The 27,456-nt window shown below is 46.6% G+C and overlaps 1 protein-coding gene across 1 annotated transcript in view; it reads left to right on the plus strand.

Annotated features, from left to right (window-relative positions):
• ccm2l (CCM2 like scaffold protein) overlaps window positions 1-25,238 on the plus strand; it is a 27,335-nt gene extending 2,097 nt beyond the window's left edge. Inside the window, exons 2-10 of the mRNA XM_078419368.1 lie at window positions 5,587-5,751; window positions 8,955-9,038; window positions 11,062-11,245; window positions 15,183-15,319; window positions 16,250-16,385; window positions 17,639-17,702; window positions 17,821-17,968; window positions 22,993-23,131; window positions 24,053-25,238. Of these exons, the coding sequence (XP_078275494.1) occupies window positions 5,587-5,751; window positions 8,955-9,038; window positions 11,062-11,245; window positions 15,183-15,319; window positions 16,250-16,385; window positions 17,639-17,702; window positions 17,821-17,968; window positions 22,993-23,131; window positions 24,053-24,318 (1,323 nt within the window). The 3' untranslated portion in view covers window positions 24,319-25,238. The remainder of the gene's footprint in view (window positions 1-5,586; window positions 5,752-8,954; window positions 9,039-11,061; window positions 11,246-15,182; window positions 15,320-16,249; window positions 16,386-17,638; window positions 17,703-17,820; window positions 17,969-22,992; window positions 23,132-24,052) is intronic.
• Window positions 25,239-27,456: the final 2,218 nt, after the last annotated feature.

The raw sequence follows: 27,456 nt of genomic DNA on the forward strand, positions 1-27,456 counted from the left end.
ACCCGAGGTCAGGATCGACCCTGGGCCTCTGGCTCGGTGAGGCAGCAGCTCCACCCGCTGCAACACTGAGCCGCAAGAGCTTCTGCGGTGCACCTGAGTTTATGGGATGGGTATTTGGTGATAGATAATCTCTCCGGAGCACTGACCCAAAACGTTACCTATCCCTTGTGTCCGGAGATGCTGCCTGACCCGCTGAGTGACCCCAGCTTTTTGTGCCTGTTTCTGATATCTTTCACGGTGTTGATCGCAAGCTCAGTTGGCAGATTCTGTAGGCTTCATTGTAAATGTGGTGGCACACTGAACACTGAGGAGAATAAGCTTTAGGACGTTGGATGAAAGTTGCTGAAGGTTCCAGGAGAGGAAGAACAAGTCGGAACTTGTTTGGTGGGGTCGGCTAAGAGTTTCCTGCAAGTGACAGCTCAAACAAAGCACATAGGAAGGGCCAAAGCTCAGAATGCATGAGAAATCAACACGGAGCAGGATGTCAAAAAAGGGAGGAAGATAAAATTGTAATAGCATAATAATAGCGCACAAAAATAGTGGTAACTCCAAATATTTTACAGTTTTCTTTTTTACCGAGTCCATCATTAGAGTTGATAGAAGTATAGGAAATTATGAGAGGCAGAACAAGACTCAAAGTACTGGAGTAACTCAGCAGGCCAGGCAGCATCTCTGGAGAAGATAAAATGTGTGGGAAGGAACTGCAGGTGCTGGTTTAAACTGAAGATAGACATATAATGCAGGAGTAACTCAGCGGGACAGGCAGCATTTCTGGAGAGGAGTGGGTGATGTTTCGGGTCGAGACCCTTCTTCAGACATATTTGAATAAGCATTTTGATTACACATATTCCAGTAATTGAAGTGATGTTATCTAAGCTGTTTTCCCCATTAAATCATGAGAGGGATAGATCGGGTAGATGCACAGAGTCTCTTGCCCAGAGTAGGTGAATCGAGGACCAGAGGACATAGGTTATGGTGAAGGGGAAAAGATTTAATAGGAATCTGAGGGGTTACTTTTTCACGCAGAGGGTGGTGGGTGTATGGAACAAATTGCCGGAGGAGGAGTTTGAGGCTGGGACTATCCCAACGTTTAAGAAACAATTAGACAGTTACATGGATAGGACAGGTTTAGACAATAGGTGCAGGAGGAGGCCATTCGGCCCTTTGAGCCAGCACCGCCATTCAATGTGATCATGGCTGATCATTCTCAATCAGTACCCCGTTCCTGCCTTCTCCCCATACCCCCCTGACTCCGCTATCCTTAAGAGCTCTATCTGGCTCTCTCTTGAATGCATTCAGAGAATTGGCCTCCACTGCCTTCTGAGGCAGAGAATTCCACAGATTCACAACTCTCTGACTGAAAAAGTTTTTCCTTTTTGGGGGGATATGGACCGAATGGAGGCAAGTGGGACTAGTGTAGCTGGGACATGTTGGCCGGTGTGGGCAGGTTTGGCCGAAGGGCCTGTTTCCACGCTGTATCACTCTATGACTCACAGAAATTGTACTGGTTTTGTGTTACACTGGAAAAAGAACAGCATTTTTTTGCACTAGTTCTGTGGTCATTCATTTCTAGTCTTTTTGTTTATTATATCATATCATATCATATCATATATATACAGCCGGAAACAGGCCTTTTCGGCCCTCCATGTCCGTGCCGCCCAGTGATCCCCGTACATTAACACTATCCTACACCCACTAGGGACAATTTTTACATTTACCCAGCCAATTAACCTACATACCTGTACGTCTTTGGAGTGTGGGAGGAAACCGAAGATCTCGGAGAAAACCCACGCAGGTCACGGGGAGAACGTACAAACTCCTTACAGTGCAGCACCCGTAGTCAGGATCGAACCCGAGTCATATATCCTCTACCTGTATTGTGCGATGCTGCCGCAAGTAAGAATTTAATTATCCTCTTGTCGGTACATATGACCATTAAAAGCTCTTCTCTTGATTTCTCTTTGAGATTTAGAACCGATATGGTTAGGATTATTTTACACCTCCCCGTGTTATAACATTAAATTGATTGAATTGAAAAGCAAAACATATAAATGACTGACTGCTTTATCTTCTGCTGCATCGTGCCAAAATAACTTTACAATTAAAGACTAGTTCATCAGAAACAAAATGTCTTAACTGCTCGCTATACATCTATTAAAGCCGATTAATTAATGTGTCCAGTTTTATTAATGAAGAATATAAAGCAGTAACTCAGGAAATAGCCGGTTCATTAAACTGTGAACGACTTCTCAATGCTGTTGCTAGCAATATTCTTAATATTTAGTTTAGTTTAGAGATGCAGCACGGAAACAGGCCCTTCGGCCCACCGGGTCCGCGCCGACCAGCGATCCCCGCACATTAACACTATCCTACACCCACTAGGGACAATTTTTACATTTACCAAGCCAATTAACCTACAAACCTGTACGTCTTTGGAGTGTGGGAGGAAACCAAAGATCTCGGAGAAAACCCACGCAGGTCACGGGGAGAACGTGCAAACTCTGTACAGACAGCGCCCGTAGTCGGGATCGAACCCGGGTCTCTGGAGCTGCATTCGCTGTAAAGGCAGCAACTCTACCGCTGTGCCACCGTGACCGCCCTAGTAATACTATTCTTTTATAATACTATTATTAATACTATTCTATTCTATACTATTCAATCTAATATTCTTAATATTATTGATAGCAATGTGCTCTATACTATTGAGAGCAATATTCTTAATACTATTGCTAGCAATATTCTTAATACTATTGCTAGCAATATTCTTAATACTATTAATACCATCTCTATACTATACAATTCTTAATACTAATATGCTTAATACTATTGCTAACAGTATTCTTAATACTATTGCTAGCCATATTCTTAATACTATTAATATTATTCTATTCTATACTATTCTTAATGCTAATATTCTTATAGCATAGAGTGGCACGGTGGCGCAGCGGTAGAGTTGCTGCCTTACAGCCAATGCAGCGCCGGAGACCCGGGTTCGATCCTGACTATGGGCGCTGTCTGTATGGAGTTTGTACGTTCTCCCCGAGACCGCATGGGTTTTCTCCGAGATCTTCGGTGTCCTCCCACACTCCAAAGACGTACAGACATGTAAGGAAATTGGCTTGGTAAATGTAAAAATTGTCCCTAGTGTGTGTAGGATAGTGTTAAAGTGCGGGGATCGCCGGTTCAGCAAGAACTCGGTGGGCCAAAGGGCTGTATCCCTAAACTAAACTATTGCTAGTAATATGCTTAATATTATTGCTAGCAATATTCTTAATGCTATTAATACTATTCTATTTTATAGTATGCTATTCTTAATACTAATATTCTTAATACTATTGCGAGCAATATTCTTAATGCTATTGCGAGCAATATTCTTAATACAATTGCGAGCAATATTCTAATACTATTGCAAGCAATATTCTTAATACTATTGCGAGCAATATTCTAATACTATTGCGAGCAATATTCTAATACTATTGCGAGCAATATTCTTAATACTATTGTGAGCAATATTCTTAATGCTATTGCCAGCAACATTCTTAATACTATTGCCAGCAATATTCTTAATACTATTGCCAGCAATATTCTTAATACTATTGCCAGCAATATTCTTAATACTATTGCCAGCAATATTCTAATACTATTGCTAGCAACATTCTTAATACTATTGCCAGCAACATTCTTAATACTATTGCTAGCAACATTCTTAATACTATTGCGAGCAATATTCTTAATACTATTGCGAGCAATATTCTTAATACTATTGCTAGCAATATTCTTAATACTATTGCCAGCAATATTCTAATACTATTGCGAGCAATATTCTAATACTATTGCGAGCAATATTCTTAATACTATTGTGAGCAATATTCTTAATGCTATTGCCAGCAACATTCTTAATACTATTGCCAGCAATATTCTTAATACTATTGCCAGCAATATTCTTAATACTATTGCCAGCAATATTCTTAATACTATTGCCAGCAATATTCTAATACTATTGCTAGCAACATTCTTAATACTATTGCCAGCAACATTCTTAATACTATTGCTAGCAACATTCTTAATACTATTGCGAGCAATATTCTTAATACTATTGCGAGCAATATTCTTAATACTATTGCGAGCAATATTCTTAATACTATTGCGAGCAATATTCTTAATACTATTGCGAGCAATATTCTTAATACTATTGCTAGTCAGCTTCACCCTTGCTTCTGAATAGAAGAATCGGTGTAAAAGGCTCAGTCAGATTTTGAGCAGATAATCTGGGCCAACAGTTCAGTGGTGGAATTGATCGAGCGTATTTTCCCAAATAATTCAACCTTGGTCATTCAATTCACAGGACCATCCGATATCCAAATGGATATGTTCAACAAAGTCTCAATTGTAAATAATTCATGGGGCAATATAGCTCAATAATCTCGTAGCTTTAATAAACTGTGACGGAAAAGTTACCTCTCTCATAATGCCTTCACATTGATTTTGTTCGTCCAACAAAAGTTCTCTTCATCTGTAAGTTTTAAAAAGTTACGTGAATTTATAATAATTGTTATAAAAATTGCACAGTGCAAGTTGGTAGAACTTAGAGAATTAGATCATTGGTTGAAAAAGACAAACGATAAAGTGCATGAAAACAAGCGAGTGAGTGAAAAGACACAGAGTGCTGGAGTAACTCAGCGGGTCAGGCAGCATCTGTGGGGAACATGGATAGGTGACATTTCACTGAGTGCAGGAGTAACTCAGTGGGTCAGGCAGCATCTCTGGAGAACATGGACAGGTGATGTTTTAGGTTGAGACTCTTCTTCAGACTCCAGAGTCTGTTCTCCAGAGATGCTGCCTGAACTGCTGAGTTACTCCAGCACTTTGTGTCCTTTTGTCTATTAATCAGCATCTGCAGTTCTTTGTTTCTACAAGCAAGCAAGTGAGATCAGTTTCTTCAGTGGAAATACTGGCAGACCTCCTACAACAAACTAGTAAACAGGTCCACCACCAATTTCCCGGCCTCTGGTGATCCGGCATCTCCTTTCATCCGGACAGAATTACGAGAGTGCACTAGAAATCCCCCCCCCCCCTCCAAATGTCCCCCCGTAAACATATCCCCCAGGCCGGGTGAGGCGGCCGATCTCGACCTCATCGGGTCTTCCGCAGCCGGTCGGCGGGTGGACTCTGCCCCCTGCGGCCGGGGCTCTGGAACTGCGGTGCAGCCCGAGCCGGCAGATCCGTCCCCACAGCCGACTTCCCGAGACCGACTTTGCCGGCCGGTATCTCGGCCCCTCCCCTCGGCGGCCTAGGCGGAACGTTCCGGTACCGTTGCCGTTGGACTCCTCTCGGAGGCCGTGACCTCTGTTGGTCCGGCATCACGGGACAATCCGGAAAGGCTCTGGGAACCAAGGGTACCGGAAAACCGGTGGTGGAGCTGAACAATATTCCATGGCTTTACCCTGCCTTGCCTAGAAGTTCCTGCTGCTTTTACTGTACTTCTGAAATGAAACAAGGCTTCCCTCCAGAGACTACTTGACGAGGCAGTAAGAGGAGCCTGGTTTAAAGCTCTGACGTTGGCGTTCTTCTTCATGTGATTTACAGGGGTTTGTGTCTCCGATCAAGAGGCTGGTGTTTCCCAAGCACAGGAGGCAACAGGACAGGAGCAGTGTGTACAGACGGCCACTGCACTCACTACCGCTCTTCCCTCCGGACTACCTCATCGACCCTGAGGTCCTGTTGCACGACTATCTCGAGAAAGAGGTCAAAGTATGTTCTCTCTCTCTCTCTTTCTCTCTCTCTCTCTCTCTCTCTCTCTCATCTCATCGGCAGCTAAAATAAGTTATTGTGGCAATAATGGACTGTTCAGATTACACAAGTGAAAATATCTAGGTTATGATTTAAAAGGTTATGACTCAATAACTCATGGTTATTGAGTGGCCATTTGAGCTGAGAGGGGATTGAAGTTTGAAGGAGCTGTGCGGGCAGGTTTTTTACACAGATAATGGTGGGTGGTCAGGGGGGTGGGGGAGATAGATGCGGTAGCAGTGTTTAGGAGACTTTCAAATAGACACGGTTGTCAAAGGCTACGGGGAGAAGGCAGGAGAATGGAGCTGAGAGGGAAAAACAGATCAGCCATGATTGAATGGCGGTGCAGACTCAATGGACCAAATGGCCTAATTCTGCTTCTATGTCTTTTCTTGTGAACATGGAGGGATGTGGATCATGTGCGGGCGGAGGAGATTAGCTTGGCCTGATGTGGACATTGTGGCCTGAGGAGTCCACAATGCTGTACGGTTGGTTCTATGTTCTCATTCTGATCAGATTTTTAGATTTTTAGATTTAGAGATACAGCGCAGAAACAGGCCCTTCGGCCCACCGGGTCCGCGCCGCCCAGCGATCCCCGCACACTAACACTATCCTACACACACTAGGGACAATTTTTACATTTTGTCCAGCCAATTAACCTACAAACCCAATTAACCTACAAACCTGTACGTCTTTGGAGTGTGGGAGGAAACCGAAGATCTCGGAGAAAACCCACGCAGGTCACGGGGAGAACGTACAAACTCCGTACAGATGGCGCCCGTAGTCAGGATCGAACCTGAGTCTCCGGCGCTACATTCGCTGTAAGGCAGCAACTCTACCGCTGCGCCACCGTGCCGCCCTGATTAACCATCACTGAGGAATCCGAGTGGCTAAATGGTGTTGTAATCTGGGCGATTCAGGAATCCCGCTCAAAGCTGCAGTTACAAAGACAACTCACTCAGCCGGCAAATAACAAAATACTTAGTGCCAGACAACAGACCAACTCTACACCACTGACAGACAGACACAGAGAGAGAGGAAGGGATTATTCTTCACTCATCTTTCAATGCCTTTCAATCTCATGGTCCCACACAGTTCGTACACATCCGTTAATGCATTCTATTTTACTATTAAAACCAGTTCATAATCAGAGGAGACAAATAAAGCAATGTGACTTGATTAAAATAATGTTCAGCGTTGAGATATTTCAACTGTTCAGATGAATGGATTTAAATGGTTTTGCGGACATTAAAGGTTGAGAGGGATATGGGCCAAACCGGGGCAAATGGGACTTGCTTAGATGGGACATCTTGGTCAGCATGGACGAGTTGGATCGAAGGGCCTGTTTCCCTGCTGTATGACTCTATGACTGAATGGGTATAATATAACAGTATGAAGAAACCAGTCGATGTATCTTCATCAAGGTTTTGTGACTTGGGGCATAACTAAGCATGAAATATTTCCATACTTTCCAGCAAAAAAACACCCCACTTAATACAACTCTTAACAGCAATTGTATAGCCTTTAAAAAAAAAAACCCATCACATTTCACACCCACTAGTTAATTGTAGTAAACTCCCTTTCTCAAAGGAAAATCCGAACAGCAAAGTCAAAGAACAATTATTGCATTTGCCCAGAGTGCCCGAGCCAGTTTCCGATAAACGACGTGCTTTTTATCTAAAGTATCTTTGCTGCTTTGTTTTTAAATTATTAGTTGTACAACAGCAGAATAATAAAAGATAAGTATATTGTCCACTTATCTCGCATTTACCCATTGATTTTAAATATCTGTTCATATAAGTAGCTGTTTTCTTTCACTGATTGTTCTGCAATTTATTTGCCTTTCCCTTGCTATTAATAATAGTCGTTTTGAAATATGATAAAAGGCAGTAACACTTGGACAATCGGCTGGTCAGACGCACAGCAATAATTCCATGTGACATAACTGCAACCCTACTGCCCACTCAACAGTCCTTGTGTGCAAACGCTCCACTCTCTGCCCTTGCGATGGACTCTATAATATCAAATTGTGTGCTCAACTGCTGACCACTAAAGAGCGATTTTGTTTCTCACTGTTCTTTACGTTTTTCTCTTCGATGTGCAAGGATCTTTGTCTGGGCAGATATCACAAAATGCTGGAGTAACTCAGCGGGTCAGGCAGCATCTCTAACTCAGCGGGTCAGGCAGCATCTCAGGAGATAACTCAGCGGGTCAGGCAGCATCTCAGGAGATAACTCAGCGGGTCAGGCAGCATCTCTAACTCAGCGGGTCAGGCAGCATCTCTGGGCAGAGATTGGTTTGATTTCATTACAGCACTTGCAGCACCGCAGACCCAGGTTCGATCCTGACTACGGGCGCTGTACTGTACGGAGTTTGTACGTTCTCCCCGTGACCGCGTGGGTTTTCTCCGAGATCTTCGGTTTCCTCCCACACTCCAAAGACGTACAGGTTTGTAGGTACATTGGCTTGGTAAATGTAGAAATTGTCCCTAGTGTGTGTAGGATAGTGTTAGTGTGCAGGGATCGCTGGTCGGCGCGGACTCGGTGGGCCGAAGGGCCTGTTTCCGCACTGTATCTCTAAATTAAACAAAATAAACTTGGTGAGATCTGATGGTTGGCTTTAAGGTGGGAGGGACCAAGTTTAAAGGGGATGTGTGGCCGGTATCATGTCCAGCACAGACATTGTGGGCCGAAGGGCCTGTCCTGTGCCGGACTGTTCTGTGCCCCAAGACACGGTTCATTATTCGGGCATAATGTCAGTCAGTTGCAAATCTAATGGCGTTCTGGTCAGACGCTTGGGAAGTTCAGTCATTCTACACACTGTGAACAAGCTTCATGCTTAAAGGGAACAGTTCACAGAGTGCCAGAGTAATTCAAATCACCCCGACCTGAAACGTCACCTATCCATGTTCTCCACAGATGCTGCCCGACCTGCTGAGTTACTCCAGCACTCTGTAAAACGTCACCTATCCATGTTCTCCACAGATGCTGCCTGACCCGCTGAGTTACTCCAGCACTCTGTGAAACGTCACCTATCCATGTTCTCCACAGATGCTGCCTGACCCGCTGAGTTACTCCAGCACTTTGTGCACTTTGCTGTAAACCAGCATCTGCGGTTCGGTGTTACTTTATCCTTACAAGGTGTTTATTTTCCTTTCTCTCCAGTTTTTAGGTCACCTAACGTGGGTGTCGTGTTCTTTAAACCCAGCTAGCAGGACTGAAGTGTTGCAGCTTTTGGACACAGCCAGGGTAAGGGGAGGAGTTCCTGAGAATAACATGAATTAAACAAAGTAGACACCAGGAATCCTGAGCGGAAAAACAAAGTGCTGGACTGACCCAACGGAGACACGGACAGACAGACAGTGTTTCGGGTCGGGACCTTCTTCAAACTGCTGGTACAAGCAGGGGGAAAGCTGGAGGAGAGGTCAGGGGGGAACAAATAAAAAGGAGTCAAAAGACTGGGAGACAAGGAGAGAAGAGGTGTGAAAATTAAGGCTGGAGGAAGGGATGTGGAAGGGAACAGTGTGTGGGGGGATAGAGGGATAAATGGGTGCATACAGGTGGAGCACAGTGAAGACAGGGGGTGGGGGGGGGGGGGGGGGGTGGGGAAAGAATGAGGAAATATTTATTGTCTGAAGAAGGGTCTCGACCCAAAACGTCACCCATTCCTTCTCTCCTGAGATGCTGCCTGACCTGCTGAGTTACTCCAGCATTCTGTGAAGGAAAGATTTATTGGTTAGTTACCTAAAAGTGGGGAATTGTTTGTTCGTGCCATTGGGATGTCAGCTGCCCAAGTGGAATATGAGGTGCTGTTCCTCCAGTTTGCATGTGGCCTCTTTCTCACAATGGAGGAGGCCCAGGACAGAAAGGTTGGGAATGGGATGGGGAGTTAATATGGTTGACACCCAGGAGGTCCAGCATGCCTTGGCAGACCAGGGTTCGATCCTGACCACGGCTACTGTCCACATGGATCTTGTACGTTCTCCCTACGACCGCCCATGTCTCTCCGAGTGCTCCGGTTTCCTCCCACAATCCAAGGATGTGCAAGTTTGTGGATAGATTGACTTCTGTAAATTGTCCTGAGTGTGCAGGATAGGAAGGGTGATCACTAGTCAGTGTGGACCCAGTTGGCCAAAGAGCCGCTTCCACGCTAAACCAAACTAAACTTCTCAGCCTCCGACACTCCAGGGAAAACAATTCAAGTTTGTCCAACCTCCCTTCATAGCTGCTACCCACTAATCCAGGCAGCGTTCAGATAAACCTCGACTGCACCCTCTCCAAAACATTTACATCAATAGACAATAGGTGCAGGAGGAGGCCATTCGGCCCTTCGAGTCAGCTCCATCATTCAATGTGATCATGGCTGATCATTCTCAATCAGTACCCCGTTCCTGCCTTCTCCCCATACCCCCTGACTCCGCTATCCTTAAGAGCTCTTTCTAGCTCTCTCTTGATCCATCCTGTGGCAGCCAGAACTGCACACATTAAATCAACGGTATTTAAAATGATTTATTTATTTTGTCAACTCAAAAAGTGCTTTGTTTTTAGATGTAGAGAGATTTGTAGAAATAGAAAACCAGGCCGATGAAAAGTGTGGGAATAATTGAGGATGTTTGTTGGAAGGAACTTCAGGTGCTGGTTTAAACAGAAGATAGACACAAAAATGCTGGAGTAACTCAGCAGGTCAGGCAGCATCTCTGGAGAGAAGGAATGGGTGACGTTTGGGGTCGAGACCCTTCTTCAGACTGGTTAGGGATAAGGGAAATGAGAGATATAGACGATGATGTGGAGAGATAAAGAACAATGAATGAAAGATCTGCAAAAAAGTGATGATGATAATGGAAACAGGCCATTGTTATAGACAATAGACAATAGACAATAGACAATAGACAATAGGTGCAGGAGGAGGCCATTCGGCCCTTCGAGCCAGCACCGCCATTCAATGTGATCATGGCTGATCATTCTCAATCAGTACCCCGTTCCTGCCTTCTCCCCATACCCCCTGACTCCGCTATCCTTAAGAGCTCTATCCGGCTCTCTCTTGAATGCATTCAGAGAATTGGCCTCCACTGCCTTCTGAGGCAGAGAATTCCACAGATTCACAACTCTCTGACCGAAAAAGCTGGGTCGACTTGGGTGGGGGAGGGATGGAGAGAGAGAGAGGGAATGGCGGTAGCTGCCTGAAGTGAGAGAGATGTTGATTTCCCCGCACCGCTGAGTTACTCCAAATAATGGATGTTGATGATGGTGATATCGTGCGTGTTGTTCACAGGAGCAGAAGCAGTTGCCGTTGCAGACGACCGCCGACCAGGACATCATCCTGAGCTTGTCTGCACGCTGCCTCCTACTTACCTGGCGGGACAACGAGGAGCTGATCCTGCGAATCCCCACCCATGAGATCGCCGCCGTCTCCTACATCCACGACGATGCACTCCACCTGCTCATTCTGAAAACAGGTACGGTAACTCAGGGAGACGGGCAGCATGGACACAAGCCCCTCAGCCCACATCGCCATGGATGAGAGGGGATCTTATCGAAACGTATAAGATTATTAAGGGGTTGGACACGTTAGAGGCAGGAAACATGTTCCCAATGTTGGGGGAGTCCAGAACCAGGGGCCACAGTTTAAGAATAAGGGGTAGGCCATTTAGAACGGAGATGAGGAAAAACTTTTTCAGTCAGAGAGTTGTGAATCTGTGGAATTCTCTGCCTCAGAAGGCAGTGGAGGCCAATTCTCTGAATGCATTCAAGAGAGAGCTGGATAGAGCTCTTAAGGATAGTGGAGTCAGGGGGTATGGGGAGAAGGCAGGAACGGGGTACTGATTGAGAATGATCAGCCATGATCACATTGAATGGCGGTGCTGGCTCGAAGGGCCGAATGGCCTACTCCTGAACCTATTGTCTATTGTCTATTGCCATCTCACTTGGGTGACCAACTCAGAGTATTAAGCTGGTGCCTAGAAAAGGAACTGCAGGAGCTGGTTTAAACTGAAGATAGAAACAAAATGCTGGAGTAACTCAGTGGGACAGGCAGCATCTCTGGAGGGAAGACCCTCCACCCGAAACGTCACCTATTCCTATTAACCTGGTGCACCGAGCAAAGCACAAAGTGCCGGAGGAACTCAGCGGGTCAGGCGGCATCTGTGGAGGGAACGGACAGGTGATGTTTTAGGTCGGGACCCTTCTTCAGACTCCATGGTAGAGGTCAGCATCTATTCACTCCATGGCCGCTGCCTGGCCCGCTGAGTTCCACCGGCACCTCGTGTTTTACTCAGGATTACGATATCTGCAGTTCCTCATTTGGTTTGGTTTAGTCTAGACACAGCGAGGAAACAGGCCCTTTGGCCCATCGAGACCGCACTGACCAGCGGTCCCCGCACAGTAACACTATTCCACACACACACGGGGTGGGGGGGGTAATTCCATATTTATACCAAGCCGATTAACCTACAAACCTGCGCATCTTTGGGAAGTGGGAGGAAACCGGAGCGCCCGGAGAAAACCCACGCGGTCACAGAGATAACGTGCAAACTCCGTACAGACAGCACCCGTAGTCAGGATTGAACCCGGGTCTCTGGCGCTGTGTGGCAGCAGCTCTACCGCCGCGCCACACTCGAGTTTGTGTCGTTTGTACTAACGTGTGTATGAATCACGCTAAACCGCGTGTAATATGAAACTTAAAACCCAAAAACACTTCAGTTCAAATCACTTAGCACAGCCTCTTTCCAATTCCACCCACATTATTTAATCATGCTGCCTTCACTCAGCACTTAGTTCTTGATATCAGTGCAAAATTAACTTGCTGAATGTAGCTTTAAACTTCCCCTGCAGCTGTGCAAGATTAGAAAACACAAATGCTGCAGGATGTTTAGTGGCTCTCAAGGTTAAAACGACATTAACAAATTACTCGAGCTCCTCTCTTGTCGTTTGTGGCACTATCTCCATACCTTGTTGTGGGGCTGTTGAACAACACGCACGCTCCAGCTTTTATCTTTTCTAATGAATATTAAAGACACCAAATTGCTTCTCAAGCATTGTTCAAGGAAGCAGAGTGGCACAGCGGGTAGCGCCACTGCCTCACAGCGCTGGAGCAACCCAGCGGGCTGGACCCTGGTCTCGGGTACTGTCTGTGTGGAGTTTGCACAGTTTGACCGCATTTGTTTACTCTGGGAGCCCCGGTTTCCTCCCACTTAGGACATTACAGCACAAGGACAGGCCCTTCGGCCCACAATGTCTCGAACATGATGCCAAGGCCAAGTCATATCTGCCTGCATATAATCCATATCCCTCCATTCCCTCCATATCCATGTGCCGATCCAAAAGTCTCTAAAACACCACCATCGTATCTACCTCCACCCCCCCCCCCCGGCAGCAGCACGTTCCAGGCCCCCACCCCCCTCTGTGTGAATAAACATCCCCTACATCTCCTATAATCTTTGCCCCTCTCACCTTAAAGCTATGCCCTCTAGTATTTGATTTGGGAAACAAGACTCTGACTGTCTACCCTATCTACACCTGTCATAATGTTATTGTTATTCTACATCCCAAAGGTGTGCAGGTTTGTTGGGTAATTGGCCTCTGTAAGTTGCCCCTTCTGTGTAGGGAATGCTTGAGAAAGTGAGATAACACAGAACCAGTGCGAACGGGCCATCGATGGACGGCACGGACTCGGTGGGCCGAATGGCCTGTTTTTCTACTTCATTGCGGCCATCAGATATGTGCATGTACGTGTAGGAAGGAACTGCTGAAGGGAGACACAAAGTGCTGGAGTAACTCAGCGGGTCAGGCAGCGTCTCTGGAGAGAAGGAATGGGCGATGTTTCGGGTCGAGACCCTTCTTCAGACTGAAGTCAGGGGAGAGGGAGACACTGAAATAAGAATGTGTAAGGTGTGAAAATGAGACAAAGGGGATGAAGTTCAACATATATGTATATGTGTATGTGTGTGTTTGTGTGTAAATATTTATAGATATAGAAATGTATAGTGTGATATATTATCAGTCTGAAGAAGGGTCTCGACCCGAAACGTCACCCATTCCTTCTCTCCCGAGATGCTGCCTGACCTGCTGAGTTACTCCAGCATTTTGTCAATAAATACCTTCGATTTGTACCAGCATCTGCAGTTATTTTCTTACACTTTATATATATATATATTTATATATTTCTTTAATTTATATATTGTTTGTTTATTTATTTGCTTGTTTATAAACATAAACGAGCAAATAAATAAACACACAGTAGTGGTGCAAAGACAAACACATGCCCCCAAGTCTCTGTAGATCAGAGTTTATTTGGAGGTCGCGGTGTTTGATAGCCTGATGGATGTGGGGCAGGAGCTGCTCCTGAACCTGGACGTTACGGTTTTCAGGCTCAGGATTTCAAGATCAAGACTCAATTTATTGTCACGTGTACCATTAATGTCCAGTGACATTTGAGTGACCATACAGCCACACTAAGTAAAAAGCAACAAGACACACAGCCACATGAAATAAAACTTAACGTGAACATCCACCACAGCGGATTCCACGTTCCTCACTGTGATGGAAGGTAATAAAGTCCAATCGTCTTCCTCTTTGTTCACCCGCAGTCGGGGCTGCTGAGTACAGGGCATTGGTGAGACCACACCTGGAGTATTGCGTAGTTTTGGTCTCCTAATCTGAGGAAAGACATTCTTGCCATAGAGGGAGTACAGAGAAGGTTCACCAGATTGATTCCTGGGATGGCAGGACTTTCATATGAAGAAAGACTGGATAGACTCGGCTTGTACTCGCTGGAATTTAGAAGATTGAGGGGGGATCTTATAGAAACTTACAAAATTCTTAAGGGGTTGGACAGGCTAGATGCAGGAAGATTGTTCCCGATGTTGGGGAAGTCCAGAACAAGGGGTCACAGTTTAAGGATAAGGGGGAAGTCTTTTAGGACCGAGATGAGAACGTTTTTTTTCACACAGAGAGTGGTGAATCTGTGGAATTCTCTGCCACAGAAGGTAGTTGAGGCCAGTTCATTGGCTATATTTAAGAGGGAGTTAGATGTGGCCCTTGTGGCTAAAGGGATCAGGGGGTATGGAGAGAAGGCAGGTACGGGATACTGAGTTGGATGATCAGCCATGATCATATTGAATGGCGGTGCAGGCTCGAAGGACCGAATGGCCTCCTCCTGCACCTATTTTCTATGTTTCTATGTTTTTATGAACCGTCCGCGGTCGCTGGTGCCGACTGTCCGAGGCCCTCGCGCCGGGATGATTGAAACTCCTCGCGTGGGGACGGGTTGAAACCTTCTTCCCATTGGCTGTGGTGGGGCGTGAGCGTGGTCGGAGTGGTGGGGTCTCTGATGATGCGGGCTCTGCGCGCTGAGTCTTGTTCACGATGAATGCGGTGGTGTTTTATCTCCCGGAGGTCTCGGCGTGGCGGCGGTGGCGGCAGGCGGCAGTCTGGAGCGGAGGTCGGCGGGTGGCGGTGTGCCCGAGGGGCAGGACGCTGTGCCCAGCGCGGAGAACCACTGCAACCTGGTCATCCTGGCCGTGGACAGCAGGGTGAGAACGTCCTCACCATCCAACGATCCTTCATTGCCACCTGTACCCTCGCCACGGAGAAACGCGTTGTGTTGCAAACGAGCCAGTAAAACCGTCCAGCAGAAGCGCGCCCGGGCGGTACACACCAGTCGTCACGAGCCTGGCGCTGACAGTTACAAACACTCACTGAACGTCCGTGTCTTGTCCCTGTCACTGCAGCGCCCCCACCGCGGCCCCCCATTGTTCACAGGGATCTCCCCCCCCCGCATCCCCCCCCCACCACCGTGCCCCCCCCCCCCGCCATCCCCCCCCGCCCTTCCCCCATTGTTCACAGGGATCACCCACCCCCCGCATCTCCCCCCACCACCGTGCCCCCCCCCGCCATCCCCCCCCTGCCCTACCCCCATTGTTTACAGGGATCACCCATCCCCCCCCCACCGTGCCCCCCATGACCCGCGTGGGTTTTCTCCGAGATCTTCATTTTCCTCCCACACTCCAAAGACGTCCAGGTTTGTAGGTTAATTGGCTTGGTGTGTGTGTAAATTGCCCCTAATGTGTGTAGGATAGTGTTAATGTGCGGGGATCGCTGGTCGGTGCGGACTCGGTGGGCCGAAGGACCTGTTTCCGCGCAGTATCTCAAAACTAAACTAACTCTCCCTCCCTCTCTCCCTCTCCCTCTCCCTCTCCCTCTCTCTCTCTCTCTCTCTCTCTCTCTCTCTCTCTCTCTCTCTCTCTCTCTCTCTCTCTCTCCCTCCCTCCCTCTCTCTTTCTTTCTCTTTCTCTCTCTCTCTCTCTCTCTCTCTCTCTCTCTCTCTCTCTCTCTCTCTTTCTCCTCTTTCTCTTTCTCTCTCTCTCTCTCTCTCTCTCCCTCTCTCTCTCTTTATCTCTCTCTTTCCTTTTTTTCTTTCTCTTTCTCTTTCACTTTCTCTTTCTCTTTCTCTCCCAAATTAGGACTCAGCTGAAGAATACTGTGCTCTCATCTGCCAAGTGTTCCGTATCATTTATGGGGACCAGACGATAGACTGTGTGGATCGTTCTGGCAACAACTACACGTCTACCCCAGACAGGCCCTGGTTAATGGAGAGAAGTGAGTTCCAGTAGCAAACACAAGATCGTAAGACCATAATGTCCTTGTCAGGTCAAACTAATCACCTCATCCTGCACGTGATGCATAACCCTCCATTCCCTGCATATCCATATTCATAAGACCATAAGACATAGGAGTAGAATTAGGCCATTCGGCCCATCGAGTCTGCTCAGCCATTCGGTCACGGCTGATCTATTTTTCCCTCTCAAACCCATTCATAATTTCATATTCATAAGTCATAGGAGCAGAAGAGTGTTTTAAAAGTTCCATTACATAGAAAAGCCTTTCTAAAGACCAAATAAAATATATATTCGATCAGTTGTGGGCGACACGGTGGCGCAGCGGTAGAGTTGCTGCCTCACAGCGCCAGACACCCGGGTTCCATCCTGACTACGGGTGCCGTCTGTACGGAGTTTGTACCTTCTCCCCGTGACCTGCACGGGTTTTCTCCGGGTGCTCCGGTTTCCCCCCACACACCAAAGACGTACAGGTTTGTGGGTGATCGCTGGTCAGCATGGACTCGGTGGGCCGAAGGGCCTGTTTCTGTGCTGTATCTCTAAAAACTAAAAACTGATGCAAAACCAAGCTATAAGTCACTTCCAACGCGAATAGCTCCTTCCACTCTCCGAACAATCTTAGGTCATAAGTGGTAGGAGAAGAATTAGGCCATTCGGCCCATCAGGTCTCTCTGCCATTCAATCATGGCTGATCTATCTCTCCCTCCTAACCCCATTCTCCTGCCTTCTCCCCACAACCCCTGACACCTGTACTAATCAAGAATCTATCTCTGCCTTTAAAATATCCATTTACTTTATTCAATGGTACTCTATTCCTTGGAACACAGGAGGATGAGGGGTGATCTTATTCTAGAGGTGTATAAGATCATGAGAGGAATAGATCGGGTAGATGCACAGAGTCTCTTGCCCAGAGTAGGGGAATCGAGCTCCAGAGGACATAGGTTTAAGGTGAAGGGGAAAAGATTTAACAGGAATCTGAGGGGTAACTTTTTCACACAGAGGGTGGTGGGTGTACGGAACGAGCTGCCAGAGGAGGTAGTGGAGGCTGGGACTATCCCTACATTTAAGAAGCAGTTAGGCAGGTGCATGGATAGGACAGTTTGTAGGGGTATGGACCAAATGCAGGCAGGTGGGACGAGTGTAGACGGGACATGTTGGCCGGCGTGGGTGAGTTGGGCCGAAGGGCCTGTTTCCATGCTGTATCACTCTATGACTCTGTGTTGACTGAATCTGCAGGTGACAGCAGGCAAACCACTGAGACCTACGGCTATGAGGCGGATTTCAGCTGCTGCAGCTCATTGTAAGTCCCCGTGACTCTGGGTGAGAGACTGAACGCCCGGATGTGTTGTTGAATTTTATTGCGTTTCCCATTTCACGGGGATCGCTTCACGCGCCTGTTTTTGTTTTGTTGAGGGCAGCAATGGATCGCAGGACATGTTCGACCCGTACTGCTGCCACAGCTCGTCGCCATCGGGCCAGGACTCTCAGTTGAGCCTGGGCACAGTGGGCAGTGAGAGTGACCAGAGTCACACAGGGGCTGATCTGCTGCAAGACTACATGGCCACCGTGAGTACCCATGCTGCTTCACTTTCAGCCTGAACAATTGTGGAGGGGTTCATGTTGGGACGAATAAAATGAATGGAAAATACACAATCAATGGTGGCATCAGAGAAAGTACAGAGGAAGAGAGGGACTTCATGTACACCTTGCAAGATATATTTCGCTTGGGCAGCTTACTACCAAGCAGTATCAATACTGATTTCTCTAACCCTGCATTTAACCTGCATTTCCTCTCTCTCCATTGCTCCCCCACCTAAGCCGTACCGGCTTGAAAGTCGTCTCGTGTAGGAAGGAACTGCCGATGCTGAAGATGGGTCTCGACCCGAAACGTCACCCATTCCTTCTCTCCTGAGATGCTGCCTGACCTGCTGAGTTACTCCAGCATTTTGTGAATAAAAGGAACTGCAGATGCTGGTTTAAACCAAAGTTAGACACAAAAAGCTGGAGTAACTCAGCGGGTCAGGCAGCATCTCTGGAGAGAAGGAATGGGAGACGTTTCGGGTCGAGACCCTTCTTCAAGCGTGTCTTATGAATCGTCTTGTGGAGTCTGATTGTCTGTACTTGTTCTCACCGAGCCCACAGCTAACAATGGCTTGGTTCCTTTATCATCTTCCTTTTTTGCAAATCTTTCATTCATTTGTTCTGATTCCCTCTATATCGTTGTCAATATCTCTCATTTCCCTTTCCCTTGACTCACAGTCTGAAGAAGGGCCTCGACCCGAAATGTCACCCACCCCTTCTCTCCAGAGATGCTGCCTGACCCGTTGAGTTACTCCAGTATTTTGTGTCTATCTTCAGTGTAAGCCAGCGTCTGTAGTTCGTTCCTACACCATATGTGGATGCTATGGCTAGGAGATGATTTAAGTCAATTTTTCAGACTGAAGAATGGTCTTGACCCAAAACTGTTGCCTATCCATGTCCTTCCAAGATGCTGCCTGACCTGCTGAGTTGCTCCAGCACCTTGTGTTATATGCTTATTAAACGTATGTGTGTGTTATCCGGTTGTTGTAATTGAAGATTGTGCGGCAGGTAAGGATCTGTGTTGCCAGCTGGCTGCCTGTACATCCCAATGTAGATATTTATGGCTTCTATTCTTGTCTTATAAATAACTGAAGGGGCAAATGCATTTGTTAGACAGATATTTATAGCACACATCAGCGACTAGAAACCTCAAACGTCTCTTATGCAACGGATGGTCTACTTATCCCCAGTAAATTTATGCCACTGTCGGTCGTCATGACAAAAAGGATTCTAATGTAATGGTTGTAAAAGAAAAACCGTCTCTCAAAGCAAATGCTGGTGAGTTTGGTGACCAACGGTTATTGTCCATGGACCACTTAAGGTCCGGTGAAATTTGATTTACCGAAAAAAAGCAACAAGACGCACAACTACATAAAAGTTAACATAAACATCCACCCCAGTGGCTCCCCCCCCCCCCCCCCACATTCCTCACTGTGATGGAAGGCAATGAGGTCTTATCCTCTTCCCTCCTTATTCTCCCACGGTCGGGGCAGTTGAACCGCCTGCAGTCGGGGCGATCGAAGCTCCCACTGCCGGCGATCGAAGACCCTGCGGCTTGAAGCTCCCGAAGTCGATCCCTAACCAAGGGACCGCTTGCTCCACGATGTTAAGTCCGCAGGGGCGTGCGGTTGGACTGCGGTATGCAGTTAGCATGTTGCCTGTCTGTCTGGACAACCTGCACAAGATATCTATGTATCTCAATGTAGAGGAAGCAACTGCAGATGCTGGTTTACATCGAAGATAGATACAGAATGCTGGAGTAACTCAGCGGGACAGGCAGCATCTCTGGAGAGAAGGAATGGGTGACGTTTCGGGCCGAGACCCTTCTTCAGACCTGAAAATTAGTATTGGAGTTTGTTTATTTATACAGTCTCAGTCTGAAAAAGGTCTCGACCCGAAACGTTACCCATTCCTTCTCTCCAGAGATGCTGCCTGTCCCGCTGAGTTACTCCAGCATTTTATGTGTATCTCAATGGTTCGATGGTACTTGATGCCTTGTTTAAGACTGGTTAGCACGCAACAAAAGCTTTTCACTGTGCCTCGTTACACATGACAGTCAGCTAAACTCAAACCATACTTTATTGTAGCATGCCTCTAGATACAGAGACTTTCTTCGTTTTGCATGAAATCCATTAAAATCATACTATTCATGAGCACAGTCATAAATAAATACAAAAAAAGTCATGATTGTGTGGCTGAGGGGTGATCTTGTGGAGGTGTGGAGAATCATGTGGAGAATCATAGATAGGGTTAATGCACAGAGTCTTTTGCCCAGAGTAGGGGAATCAAAAACCAGAGGACATAGGTTTAAGGAGAGAGGGGAAGATCTAATAGGAACAACAAAATGAGAGCAGGGCCTGTTTCCATGCTGTGTCAAGCCATGCCTCGATCAACAGAAGTGGAATGGTTCTGTATACTAGTCATAAATGTGCAGATATTGTTACGAACATCTCAGGAGATTTAACTACAAACCATCTCTCTTTCCTCATTAACAAAACTCCTAAAACCGATTCTTTGACAATGCCTGGTGCTGTGTGTAGACCAGAAGCAATCTTTCACCGTTGTCAGTCCGATAGGAAATGGCAGCGAATTGTGGACATAGCCCAGGCCATCACACAAACCAATCTCCCTTCCACTGACTCCATTTATACCTCATGCAGCATCATCAAGGACCAGTCTCACCCCGGCCACTCCCTCTTCTCCCCTCTCCCATCACGCAAGAGGTACAGAAGTGTGAAAACGCACACCTCCAGATTCAGGGACAGTTTCTTCTCTGCTGTTATCAGGCAAGTGAACCACCCTACCACAACCAGAGAGCAGTGCTGAACTACTACCCACCTCCTCGATGACCCTCGGACTATCCTAGACCGGTCTTTGCTGGCTTTACCTTGCACTAACCGTTATTCCCTTATCATGTATCTGTACACAGTAAATAATAATAATAATAATAATATTCATTTATTGTCATTGCAACGAGTACAACGAAATTAAAAAATAGCCAATCCTGACGGTGCGTACAAACATATATGCAATAAATGCAAAAACAAATAAATACATAAATACAATTATATTAAGTACAAGATTTTTTAACGGTGTTGCCTAGTGCAAAGGTAGTGTTCAGTTCTCGTATGGCCCTGGGGTAAAAACTGTTCTTAAGTCTGTTTGTTCGGGATTTGATCGACCTGAAACGTCGACCAGAGGGCAGATGAACAAACAGACGGTGGCCGGGGTGGGATGGATCTTTTATTATTTTGCCTGCTCTACTGAGGCAGCGTAGGCTGAACAGGTGCTCCAGGGAGGGCAGTGAGCAGCCGATGATCTTCTGGGCCGTCGTGATGACCCTCTGAAGGGCCTTCCTGTCCTTTTCTGAGCAGCTGGCATACCATGTGGTTATACAGTATGCCAGCACACTCTCGATGGAGCAGCGATAGAAGGACAACATGAGCTTCTCCTGCAGGTTGGTTTTCCTGAGGATCCTCAGGAAGTGGAGTCTCTGCTGTGCCTTCTTTACTGTGGTGATGGTGTTGGTAGACCAGGTAAGATCCTCTGCGATGTGCGTACCCAGGAACCTGAAAGAGGGTACCCTTTCCACACAGACCCCATTGATGTAGAGTGGGTCGTATTCTACACTGGTTTTTCTAAAGTCAATTATAAGTTCCTTTGTTTTGGAGGAGTTCAGGACCAGATTGTTCACTGAACACCATGCTGCCAGCCTTTGGATTTCATCCCTATAGGCTGTCTCATCTCCTCCTGAGATGAGTCCAACCACTCGATTAAATGGCTCGATTGTAATCATGTACTGTCTTTTTGCTGAGTGGTTAGCGCGCAACAAAAGCTTTTCACTGCATCTCGGTACACGTGACAATAAACCAAACTGAACTAATAAAATATTAGCATGTTTGATTGTATTGAAGGTGTTTGACAACAAACGTTGTTAATGATACGGCGGCACGGTGGCGCAGCGGTAGAGTTGCTGCCTTACAGCGAATGCAGCGCCGGAGACTCAGGTTCGATCCTGACTACGGGTGCTGTCTGTACGGAGTTTGTACGTTTTCCCCGTGACCTGCGTGGGTTTTCTCCGAGATCTTCGGTTTCCTCCCACACTCCAAAGACGTACAGGTGTGTAGGTTAATTGGCTGGGTAAATGTAAAAATTGTCCCTAGTGTGTGTAGGGTAGTGTTAATGTATGGGGATCGCTGGGCGGCGCGGACTCGGTGGGCCGAAAAGGCCTGTTTCCGTGCGGTATCTGAAATATGAAAATAAATAAAATATGATATATATATTCCACAAATACCAGTGAACATTCACCACAACAATACGATGAGAGGAACTGCAGATGCTAGTTTACAGAAAAATACACAAAGTGCTGGAGTAACTCAACGGGTCTGGCAGCACCTCCGAAGACCATGGATAGGTGACGTTTCGGGTCGAGATCCTTTTTCAAACTGATTTTAGTCGAGGGGAGAAAGCTGGAAGAGAGGTGGGGGTGGGGGGGCAAAGCCTGGTGAGTGATAGGTGGATACATTTGGGGGGGGGTTTGATTGGGTGACGGGTGATTGGACCAGGGACGAAAAGACAAAAAGTGTGAGATCAAGGGAGAAGTGGGGGCACGGTGGCGCAGTGGTAGAGTTGCTGCCTTACAGTGAATGCAGCACCGGAGACCTGGGTTCCAACCCGACTACGGGCGCCGTCTGCACGGAGTTTGTACGTTCTCCCCGTGTCCTGCGTGGGTTTTCTCCGAGATCTTCGGTTTCCTCCCACACTCCAAAGACGTACAGGTTTGTAGGTTAATTGGCTTGGTAAATGTAAAAATTGTCTCTAGTGTGTGTAGGATAGTGTTAATGTGCGGGGATCGCTGGTCGGCGCGGACCCGGTGGGCCGAAGGGCCTGTTTCCGCGCTGTATCGCTAAACTATACTAAAGTGGCGCAAAATGTGAAGCCAGAGGAAGGAATGGAGGCGGAAGGGTTTATCAGAGAGCTAATGATGCTTTTCTTTCTTTGGATCGAAGCTGAGAACAAAGTTGTCCCCTCAAGAGATCCAGCAGTTTGCTCAGCTGCTCCGGGAGTTTCGCGCGGGGGCCTCAGTTGAAGATTACTGCACTGAACTTCTGCAACTTTATGGAGAGAAAAGAAAGTTCCTCCTTTTAGGTAAAAACTTTTCTGTTTGCATCGCAGCCGAGGAAACCGTTCTTCAACTTGCAAAGACTATTGAGGGAGTTCTCTTCTATCAGAAGAAATTTAGTAGAGTCATCAGGTCATGAGGCCATAAGTGACAGGAGCAGAATTAGGCCATTCGGCCCATCAAGCCTACTCTGCCATTCAATCATGGCTGATCTATCTCTCCCTCCTAACCCCATTTTCCTGCCTTCTCCCCATAAGCCCTGACACCAATACTAATCAAGAATCAATCTATCTCTGCTTTAAAAATATTCATTGACTTGGCCACTTTGTGGACTCAGTGGGTCTTTTTCATGCTGTACTTCTGAAATAAAACTATCAACATCTCTGGAGAAAATGGATAGGTGACGTTTCGGAAGGATCCCGACCTTGAAACGCCATCTATCCATGTTCTCCAGAGATGCCTCCTGACTCGCTGAGTTACTCCAGTACTCTGTGAAACGTCACCTATCCATGTTCTCCACAGATGCTGTCTGACCCGCTGAGTTACTCCAGCACTCTGTGAAACGTCACCTATCCATGTTCCCCAGAGATGCTGCCTGACCCGCTGAGTTACTCCAGCACTCTGTGAAACGTCACCTATCCATGTTCCCCAGAGATGCTGCCTGACCCGCTGAGTTACTCCAGCACTCTGTGCCTATCTCTTTGGTATTAACCAGCATCCGCGGTTCATTTTGATTACAATCCGCGTTTGGCTTTTTAATACAATTGTCATTCAATAAACAATAGACAATAGGTGCAGGAGGAGGCCATTCGGCCCCTCGAGCCAGCACGCACCACCATTCAATGTGATCATGGCTGATCATTCTCAATCAGTACCCCATTCCTGCAATGCTTTCTTGCTGAGGGGAACGTTGAGGTCCACTAATGGCAGTCTTATCTCTAATTTAGGAATGCGAGCTTTCATCCCTGATCACGATGCCAGCTACTTCGAGGGATTTCTGGAAACGATTGGGATTAAAGACGGGAGAGGGATCCTGACGGATAGCTTTGGAAAGATTAAAGGAAGCACGTGTAACACATCATCAGCATCTGCCGTGAGATGGAGCAACAGCAGCTCTGAGCCTTCAGATGCCGATGGTTTTGAAAGAATAATTTCAACTATCACACATGACATTGAAGCGTTGAGATGTGACGCGCAGGATGATTTATTGTGACCGATGTGTAACAACATTTAAAAGACATTTGGACAGGTACATGGATAGTTTAGATTGAGTTTAGCGTTTGGTCACGTGTACCGAGATGGTGTAGAAAGCTGTTGTTGCGTCCTAACCATACATGACAACAAAAGACAATGCGTGATTACAATTTGATTTTCAGAGATGCAACGTGGCAACAGGCCCTTCGGCCCATCGAGTCCGTGCCCACCGCCGATCACCTGTTCACACACGTTCTTCACTGCACACTAAGGGACAATTTTTCAGAAGCCAGTTGGCCTGCAAAGCTGCACGTGTTTGGGGTGTGGAAAGAAACCGGAGCTCCCAGAGAAAACCCATGGGAAACTCCGTAAAGACAGCACCCGTAGTCAGGATCGAACCCGGGACTCTGGCGCTGTGAGGCAGCAACTCAACCGCTGCGCCACCGTGCCGCCCTAGGAAATGAAAGGTTTAGAGTAATATGGGCCAAACTGGGGCAGGTAGGACTAGCGTAGATAGGACATCTTGGTTAGCATGGACTAGTCGGGCTGAAGGGCCTGTTTCAGCACTGTTTGACACTATGTTAAGTCATCTCACTTCATTTAAATTTTCCGCTCAATAAATTTACTTGAGTTACTCTGTACAGTGAGTGTAAACATCTGTCTCCACCATACAATACAAATGTTTAATGCACATAATACATTTTGCAATTTCCTAGCCCATAATCATAACTTTGCTTTAGACAGGCCAGTATCTCCATGAAATGTCGTACAAATGAATTTCAAACGTCTGTAGTAAGCATTCACACATTGGCACACAGCTCCACAACGTGTCAAAGTTTATATAAAAGGCTTTTTTTTTTTTGCTAAGCTCTACAAAATTATAATGTTATTATGTAAAAACAGTTTGCATTTCATTTCTGGAATTGTCGAAAGCTAAGAAAAATGTCCAAGGATGTGAATAATAAATGTTATTTGCAATGTGCCTTGCTGTACAATTGGAATTATTACACATATCTTTATGTTAAAATACCTGTAATGAAATGAATGATATTGGTGAATCTGTTCTGAAGGCAAAGTTGTCAATAATGTAAATGCTATAATGACAGAATTACTGTTGAGAAACTAAAATCACAAACAATTTATATCCCATAAACCTGCCGTACTTCCACTGACTATTTCCAATTTTTTCCTATTTAATTTCTTTCTCCCCCTCTGTCCCTCTCTCCCTCTCCCTCTCTCCCTCTCCCACTCTCCCTCTCTCCCTCTCTCCCTCTCTCCCTCTCCCTCTCTCCCTCTCTCCCTCTCTCCCTCTCTCCCTCTGTCCCTCTGTCCCTCTCTCCCTGTCCCCCACCCCTCCCTCCTTCCCCCTCTCCCCCTCCCCTCCTTCTCTCCATCTCTCCTTCCCTCCCTCCCCCCCTCTCTCTCCCTCTCCCTCTCTCCCTCCCTCCCCTCTCTCACTCTCTCAATTCCCTATCTAATTTCTGCACTTGCTCTGTGCTATATTTTTAAATCTGGATTTTACCTTTATTTTTGTGTGAGATTTTTTGTTAATATTTCTCTTCTTTTTTGTACCTTCTTTCCACTGCCTGCTGTTTGTCTCCCAGTTTATCTCTGAAATAGAACGTAGATTAAATATAGAACCTACACTCCTTTAGTCAGAGGGTGGTGAATCTGTGGAATTCTTTGCCACAGACGGCTGTGGAGGCCAAGTCAGTGGGTAATTTTAAGGCAGAGATATAGATTGTTGATTAGTACGGGTGTCAGAGATTATGGGGAGAAGGCAGGAGAATGGGGTTAGGAGGGAGAGATAGATCAGCCATGATTGAATGGCGGAGTAGACTTGATGGGCCGAATGGCCTAATTCTACTCCTATCACTTATGACCTTATGACCTTGTATGACAAGAGGAAGTTACCCAAACCTCGTGACCAGTTGCGTGTAACTGCTTTCCTTGTATTTTAGGTGCTTGTCGATCCACACTGGCAGTTCGACCGAGTTAGAGAAAATACTAAAGTGAAGCCAGGAATTGAACCTGCAGTCAATGTTGATCCCTTGCATGAGTCACCCTTGCTCGCCCTCCATTTGCATCTCAGTGGATTATTAACCATGTTAAACGACGCACATGTTTCCTCATCATAGCTGGACTTCCTGCTGTCATGGCCTTTGACTAACCATTTGCAACGATTGTTCACCATTGCTAAAGGATGTGTCGGTCATGTCTATTTGACTTTGCTGTAGGACGTCACTGTGATGTAATTGCAGGTTCTGAACCACTAGGTGACCCTGTGCATTGACTTTTTAAAGCTGGCAATTTGTTCACCATCTTGTGCGTGAAAACATGAAAAAAGTTCTCAAACTAATTGCCGAAGATAAAATGGTTGCCTCACTGAGTTCCTTCCTGGAGGAGATAGTTGAGGCAGTTCGACATGCTTCTTAAATGCTGTGATGGTACCTGTTAGTTCATGCCTTTTCAGTTTGTAACAAACACCAAAAATAAGAAATAGGTGCATGAGTAGGCCAAGTCAGTGGGTATTTTTAAGGCTGAGATAGATAGATTCTTGATTGGTTCCAGGTGTCAGAGGTTATGGGGAGAATTCAGGAGAATGGGGTTAGGAGGGAGAGATAGATCAGCCATGTATCGAAAGTCATATAAGATAAAACATTTTTTTTTAAGACACAAAGCGCTGGTGTAACTCAGCGGGTCGGGCAGCATCTCCAGGGCATGGAAAACTAATAAACATGCAATCCAAACAGATCAAAAGTTATACAAAACACTAAGTGCTGGAGTAACTCAGCGGGTCAGGCTGCATCCGTGGAGGGAAAAGGACAGATGACGTTTCGGGTCGGGACTCTTCTTCAGACTGATGGAGTGGGGGTCGAAAGATGGAAGAGAGAGAGGGGGGTGTGGGGGGGGGGGGTTCAAAGCCTGGCATGTGACAGACACAAGGAACTGCAGGTGCAGGACTCTTGTGTAGAACACAGAGTGCAGGAGTAACTCAGCGGGTCAGGCAGCTTCTCTGGAGAACGTGGATAGGTGACGTTTCACAGAGTGCTGGAGTAACTCAGCGGGTCAGGCAGCATCTGTGGAGAACATGGATAGGTGATGTTTCACAGAGTGCTGGAGTAACTCAGCGGGTCAGGCAGCATCTGTGGAGAAC

This window comes from Rhinoraja longicauda, chromosome 22 (genome assembly GCF_053455715.1).
Source record: "Rhinoraja longicauda isolate Sanriku21f chromosome 22, sRhiLon1.1, whole genome shotgun sequence".
Taxonomy (NCBI): domain Eukaryota; kingdom Metazoa; phylum Chordata; class Chondrichthyes; order Rajiformes; family Arhynchobatidae; genus Rhinoraja; species Rhinoraja longicauda.